General features: G+C 45.2%; 1 protein-coding gene across 8 annotated transcripts in view; it reads right to left on the bottom strand.

Annotated features, from left to right (window-relative positions):
• Positions 1–2,518, bottom strand: part of ARHGAP44 (Rho GTPase activating protein 44) — a 155,004-nt gene extending 152,486 nt beyond the window's left edge. For all 8 annotated transcript variants that reach the window (XM_090291900.1, XM_090291893.1, XM_090291894.1 and 5 more), the window contains exon 1: positions 2,098–2,518. In XM_090291900.1, coding sequence (XP_090148026.1) covers positions 2,098–2,150 — 53 coding nt within the window. In that variant the 5' untranslated portion in view covers positions 2,151–2,518. The remainder of the gene's footprint in view (positions 1–2,097) is intronic.
• Between the last annotated feature and the right edge of the window lie 5,390 nt (positions 2,519–7,908).

Genomic DNA, 7,908 nt, shown 5'->3' on the forward strand with positions numbered 1-7,908 from the left:
TTAAGGTTCAAGCACCCTTCTACTTTTCTGGGAACCCCAGGTCAAGTAATACACATCAGTGTGTGACACAATATTTGCTCCATAAGACACACAGACATTTCCCCCCACTTTTTGGGGGGGAAAAAAAAAGTGTGTCTTACGGAGCAAAAAGTATGATAATTTATGCACATGCCAGCATCTACCAGAGTCCCAATAAACAAGTGAAAGTTACTCTTGGTGACCAGCTGCTTGGAATTCCGAGAGTGTACTTTCAAATAATTAAGACCACTTATTCTAAAACTCAACTTCTCTTCTTCCTTTGTCATTCCCTCCACAGGTAAAGATGAAAATAAAGGCTTTATGCCCAAGGCTCTCAAATCTTACCACTTCTAAACAAGTCCTGAAAAGAGACAGAGTTGTGTTTTGGGGCCAGGGAGCAAGCACAATAGCATTCCAATTCGAGCACTGAACTGAAACCCCAAGACCCAGAGAGACCAGCAATCCAAGTCTAGAGTCAAGGGCCTGCTGATCACATGGCTGGTCTGATGTGATGACCAATGCCAGCCTGCAGGGGACACACAAGTCAAGACGGCAATACAGACCAGCTCACATGTCATCTGCTAAAGCACCTAGACAGCAAAGCACCGTTTCAGCATCCAGCACATCAAAGGCAAACCCACAGGAGGCACTATCTGTAGCAAGACCACGCCGGAAACCTGGGCGAATCTGACTCTGCTACTCATAAAGTCTCCCTTGTGTTAGAGCACACGCGTTTGGGAAAGGAAAATGAATTCAAGTCAATTTTAGACATTGTTACTTGGAAGCCATCTGGAGTCTCTGGGAGCATAGGGAGTCACCACATGCCTTGCCCTCAAATGCCCACTGTAATTAGGGCAGTGTGCTTACAGGGGAATGCAGTGTCCCCTATTCCCCAGGGATGTCCCCACCCTCACCCTACCAGACGCCAGCTCAGGCTCCACTTCCCACCCAAGAAAGGCATTCGGTTTCTTAGCAAACCTCGTGGAGAGCCCTCGAGGTGTCGGGCTTGCACTTTAATTGCACCCAAGGCTGGGTTCTCTGTTTCCCACTGGCTTTAGAACCGCACACCTGAATTCCCTTGCCACAGCAGCTACGGAAATCCCTCTCCGGGGACAGAAGATGGGTGAAAAATCCCCTCTACCCAACAATCCTGTGTTTGGAGCATGTCTGGTTTTGGAAGAGACCCACCAGAATCCTTATGTAACACTCATGTATGTTGGCTCCCCGCAGAGCTGCTCCTGCAGACACTAGCCAGATGCAGCCCATTTTCACTGTGGTGACAGTAGGCTGGGTCTTGCAGCTTCCTAGGGCCTGCCTCTTTCTGGCTGTAGGGACTCTGTCTCCCTCCTCTACCTGGCTGTGATCCCCTGCTTATCTCATCTTCCTGAGGAGCTGGGCCGCCCATTCTGCAGCCGCTCTCCCTCCGTTGGAAACAGTCTTAGGACCAGCTGACAGCAGCGCCATTCCACCGGCACCAGCACCTTCCCCCCTCCCCCTCCCCCCCACCTCCTCGGATCCTCTCTCCACCACCTAATGCCTTAGCAAACCCAGCCAGGAAAGAGATCCAGAATCCTGTACAGTCACAGTCCCTAAAAACAAACACGGCAGGAGGGAGGCTCAGCTCTCCCAAGCCGACCAGGCCCGACACTTGCCCTGGACCCCTGAGAAGCCCTGCACTCGGCGCAAGGGAGGAATATTTGGGGAGCGACTGCGGCTCGGCTGCCTCCCGCACAAACAGAGCAAACACCTGTTTCCAGGAAGCTATGTGAGCAGAGGGAGCAGGGAGTCCCGGGGAAAGGCAGGGAGGACGAGGTGAAGGGGCAGCTGGGGACGCAGGTAGAGGATGCGTCACACTTCGCGCTTGGCAGCCGGAGTCCGGGAGCAGCAGGCAGAGCGTGAGAAGGGCTCCGGGGTCTGGGAAGTTAAGAGAGGAGGGGTCGCGCCCGCGAGCGGCACCCCGAGGGCTCCAGCCAGCAGGGGAAGAGGACAGGGGCCCCGACGGGCTCCATCACCTGCGCGTCCCGGCGAACGCAGCCTCGCAGGCGCGCACCAGCCCGCGGCTGCCAGAGGGTGACCTACCTGCCCACCGTCTGGTTGGCCAGCTGGCGCATGCGATTGAACTGCTTCTTCATCGTGGCCCCGCTGCCGCGCTAGCCCGGGAGCAGTGGAAGGACGGAGCAGCCCGGAGCCCACCGCAGGGTTACATGGCTCCCGTGCCGAGCCTCCCGGGAGACGGCGGCGGCGGCACTGCGGAGCCTTCGGGAGCCTCCGGGAGCCTCTGGCCCGTGCGCGGCTCCCTCCCGAGGGCACCACCGCCTACTACTCCTCCCGCCGCGGCGCCAGCTGCCGCATCCTCCTCACGCGCTCCGCGGTGCCTTCATAGTAAAGCCCGTAGTCGGCTTGAGCGCCGTCCAGGTCCGCCGGGCTGTCCACCCCCAGCCCCCGTCCCGCGCTGGGACCCGGGAGTCACCGCAGGCTGGCTGGCCCGCTGGCCGGGTGGTCCCCGCTGCGCCTGTGCGGAGGACGCCGTGCATTCTGGGACTTGTAGTTTCGCGCCCCCGCGCCCACCCTGCCTCTAATCAAAGTTTGCAAGTACAGTGGGGTGCGGAGGTGGAAAAAGGCTGTGTCCCCAAGGGCTTCGCACTTCAGCATTCTAGGAAGGAAGCGTTTCCCTGCATTAAAGAGCCAGAAAGTGAGCATCTGTCTTTCTCTGTATTTTAAGTGAGGCATTGCTGTTTTAGATTCACGGGAAGATTTATGCTAGAATGTACATTGCTCATGAAATTGCATAAGGTCACCTGATTAATGTTGAGGCGCAGGGTTCGGCTTGGGGCACAAGGGTTGGCAGGCAGATTTGGAATCAGGCATAGTATGCATCCCAGAAGTCTGAGTCTTAATTGTCAACAAACCCAATAGGTAACGGGAAGCGGAGACCAAGGGCATCAGCTGTTCCACACAGCAGCATCCCACTGGTATCAGGTGGCACTTCGAAAAGGGGTTGTAACTCTCTGAAGGCTCTGTCCATAGGTAAATACAGGTAACCGCAGTTAGGTTTTACCATTATCTATCAAGTAAGAGCAGTATGGTTGGGTGATAGGGGCTTTGGATCAAACAGACAGGAGTTCACATTAGAATTCCAAATACCAATTCTATAACCTTAGGAAAAAATGTATAACCTCTCTATGCCTTAGGTTTCTCACCTCTAATAGAGAAATAATACTGCTCAATAGATGGAACAGATAGAGAACTATTTGTTAAATTATCAATGATCTAGCAACATAAATTTTTATGTAGTACATTATGTCATATTCATTTACAGTAAGTATGATTATAGTTAGCATAATAGAAAAAAATGCTATTCTTACAACAGAATTACTAATCTGATAAATGAAATAACTTTTTTTGAAATGACATATTTTGCACATGTTAATTATAGCTGCAAGATGTCATAAATATGGTTGTAAGTCTCCTGCTGGCCAGCTGAACAGAAGATGGTTTGAGGCATATCTTGGATGAATGAACATGAAATCTTTAATTAATTGTGAATTTAGCCTCTGCTTATTAGGTCAGGCAGCTCTAGCCAACTAATAAGTGAAGGCATTATTTGATCTTAACCAACTATAATGTCAGTTTAATTTTTATACAAACTGAAATTAATTCCATTTTGAGATATTTTTTTTAAATCAAGGCATAGCATTAAGGACACTGTGTGACTTTTAGCAGCAATATCTCTGGTAACTTCTAGAACTGCACTGTCTAAAATAGTAGCCAACAACTACATGTGGCTGTTGCAAATTAAATTCATTAAAATTAAACAGAAATTAAAACTTGGTTCCTCGTCACCCTAGGCATATTTCAAGTGCTTCATAGTCACATGTGATTAGAGGCTGCTGTGTTGAATGGCACTAGCCCTAGAGGTCTCTGGCAGACAACTCTAATATCGTGCCAGCCTCTGCCTTCAATCCCAAGATATTTCAGTTCTAAAGGGAAATCTCTGCCTCTCCACAAAAGATAGCCTACACTGCTAGAGTGCGGTCCTATGATATCTTATTAACTGAAGGCTTCTTCACATAGCTACTGTTCTCCAATGAGTTTTTCCTTTATTCAGGAAGCAGCCGGCACTGTCTCTGCTTCCTACCCCAGGGAAGGGATGACAGTACAGAAAAAAGGGAGGAAGAGGTGTCAGATCTACCCTTCATCTTTCAGAGCAGGCTTCAGAAACACATGTGAGAGAAAAGAGGTTTGAGTTTCAAGAATATAGGCTTTGAAACTTTAATAGCCTATACCATAAATAGAGTTTGAAGAATATACTATGCTGCCTATTCCAGATGAAGAACCCACAGGCTGTGGGGTGCTGAAGATGAACAAAGGCAAGTGGACAGGAGAGAGGGAGAGGAAAAGTAAATGATAAATGTGCAGATTGTATTACTGTTCATAAATATCACTGTCTCTCCCTATGGGAAAGAATTATGCTTCATCTTCCCATTGAGGTCAAGATCGATCCTGTGATTTTCTTTGGACATAAGAATATGCACAAAAGTGCTAATGCCACTTCTGAACGAAAGTCTTAAGAGTCATTTTGTGATCCTGTCCCCTTTCTTGCGCTATCTTGATGAGCCAGCTAGGGGGCTGCTGTTGCTGTGAAGCAGAGCTGCGGCCATCCAACTGCAGTGAGAAATATACCTTGGTTGTTGGACCTGTAAGTCAGAGGTTTGGGGTTTTTTTGTTACTTCAGTGTAATTGAGTCTAAGCCAACTACTACAGTGGACGTCTCTGAGGAACTGGCCCGTACCTCACACCTTCCCATGGTCAAAACTTGGGTTAGGGGCAAGCAGATTGGAGGCAAATATATATTTGGGGGGGATCTGAACACAATGGAGGTCTATACATCACTTGTTCAGTGAAAGCTAGGAGCGGCAAAGGTCCTAGGCATCCTCTACCTTCTAAGACCTAAGAGCACTAAAGGTGTCCACATGGAGTACCTGACCTGCTTGCACCACATGCCTGTGGTGGCCCCAGACCTCCCCGCACCAGGTTCTGTGTGCTGATTGGTGTGTGGTGTGCCATGAGGGTACACAAACATACTTGGGAGGGCTGGGTGTGAAAGCTGTTGGGATCGCAGAGGACAAGAAGGCAGCAATGGCCAAGATGTGGAATAAATAAGCCTGCATTACATGAAATTTAATTTCTGCCATCAGAAGAATAGACTTAAAATTAAAATAAGTGCATTTGAGGGAAGAGGAGGAAAAGGAGGACAACTAAATAAAAGTATATTTCTTATATACCAGACTTTGACCTAGAAGAAGACTTTGACATATTGACCCTAAGTATGATCACGTGACTTGATTTCACAAACAAAATATAGGCTTTTTACTTGCTTTGACTATGTCATACTATTTATTTGAGATATGTTTCCGTTGAAATCTGCTGGTCCATTTAGAAACCCATCAATTACAGTGGTTTTAGCATCTTCATTCTGAATGCAAGCATTCACTAGAGCTGCCCTGTCTAACTCGAGTCACTAGAGACATTTGGTTATTTAATTTTAAATTAAGTTAAATAAAATTAGAAATTTATTTTTCTCAGCTACACTAGCCACATTTCAAATACCCAATAACCATATGTGGCTCATGGCTCCCATGTTAGACAGTATGAAATAAAACTTCCCTGTCATCACAGAAAGTCTGTTGAACAGTGTTGGTCTATAGAACAGAATTCAGAATACACAGAATACAGGGTCCAGAACAAGAAAGAAACCTGAGCAGGGGGTCACAAGCTCAGTGTGACTATGGCTGGCCATTCTCCTTGACCTCTCCATGCTGCTCTTACCTACTACAAGGAAGGTTATAGTATGAGATCACTAAGTCATATGTTTCGGAATCAACAAATCAACCAGTCTATTTGCTCAATAAACTGCTGTTGGCCTAGATATCCCCAAGCCTTCCAGGATTTAATATGTCCAATATAACATTCAGTGCTATGCTCTAACTGAAGGATATTCCTTAACCTTTTCAGATTCCAATTGCATTTATACCTGCAGGTATCAAATTTACACCATTGAAGTGTATCTTTAGTCTGAGGTGTCTTCGAAAAAGGCTGATAGAGGTTCCCATCTTTGGGCACTATCAACTCCAACTTTTCAGCCTCATCTTGGGCAGAATGTATTTCCCTACCTAGTAACTTTGGACTTGACTATGTGACCACCTTGGGAAATGGCACACAGGTAGAAATGCCACGTGTCACCTTCACACACACTATTCACTAAGAGGCTTGGTGCACCGTGGCTGCTGTGGCTCAGTGGATTGAGCGTCGGCCTGTGAACCAAGTGTCGCCGTCCGATTCCCAGTCAGGGCACATGACTTGGTTGCACGTCAGGTCCCCAGTTGGGGGCGCGAGTGAGAGGCAACCACACAGTGACGTTTCTCTCCCTCTCTTTCTCCTTTCTCCCCACTCTAAAAATAAATAAATAAACAAACAAGTAAACAAATAATTAAAAACAAAAACAAAGAAAAAAGGCTTGGTGCATCTTTCTTTTGTCCTTTTGTACCTCTGCCACCGCTGTGAGAAGAGCTCTTTCCAGGGGGCTCCTTGTCTCTCACCTTGGGCTCCAGGACAAACCTTTGTGCAGCAGAACTGACACGGACCACATCTGAAATTAAAGGAGCGATTATCAATCATTCATTTCAGCATTGGTCGTTTTAAAAAATAGCTTAAATACATAGTTCTAAAGATAGGGAAAAAGGAAAAACTAAACACAACTTGAGGAATGAGAAAAAAGGATTTAATCACAGATGGAAAAGCATTATGAGAGAATAGTTCCACAATTTTATGTTTCCTTATTTTAAAGTCAACTCTTTTTCACTAGGCAAAACATAAATTGCTGTAGGTGTTTCAAAAACAGGTAGCAAGCATGAGTAGACCAAAAATGCTGAAGAAACTGGAAAACTTGTCACAGAATAACACTCCTCAAAGTAGTCTGACCCAGCTGGTTTTATGGGAAGCTCTCTCAAAGTTTCTAGGAACAGCTAATTCCTCTGCTACTTAAAGTGTTCCAGAGCACAGAAATAAAATGAAAGCAACCCAATGCATCTTACAAAGTTGGCCTGACCCTGTTACCAAGCCAGATGAAGATAGCACAAACACAAAACCAGCAAACCAATACCACTTTTAAGAATAAATATTAAAATCATTAATAAAATAAATTCACTAATAAAATGTTAGTGAATAAAATCTGACAACTTGCGTGTTATATATAAATGTGCGTATATTACAATGGTATTTATTAAGGAATAAATACCTAAGATAAATTGAAAAATGGAAACCATACATATTCTTAGTAACCAATATAACATTATGAATTTGCACATATATTTTTTAAATGTGATCACACTGTTGTTAGGTTGATATTCTTTCCTCTCTTCTATTATTCTAAATATCTCTGTGATTAACATGTTGGTGGCTAAAACTTTGCACATATACTTATTTTCTTAAGACCCAATATTAAAGAATTAGAATTTCTGCATCAAAATGTGTTATGTTTTCAAGCTTCTTGTTGCATTGCCAAGTTATCTTCTAAATTAAAATGGAAATATTTTGCAGGCCCACCTGCTGTGCATAAATAGTCTATTTTCCCACACTCTGACCTACACTGAGTATTACCACTTTTAATAAACTTGCCAGATGAATAGATGAGAATAGCACCAGAGTGCTGTTTTAATTTGTACTTTTAAAATCTCGTTAAACATTTCCCCACATGTTTCATGACTATTTGTATGTCTTCTGCAGTTAATTAATTACTTATTCATATCCTCAGCCCATTTTTATCTTATGGGGTTTCATATTTTCTTATTGATTTTTAAAATATCTTTAGTTATATTAATTATCTAATGC

The sequence above is a fragment of the Furipterus horrens genome, unplaced genomic scaffold (assembly GCF_987537825.1).
Source record: "Furipterus horrens unplaced genomic scaffold, mFurHor1.1.pri manual_scaffold_11, whole genome shotgun sequence".
NCBI lineage: Eukaryota > Metazoa > Chordata > Mammalia > Chiroptera > Furipteridae > Furipterus > Furipterus horrens.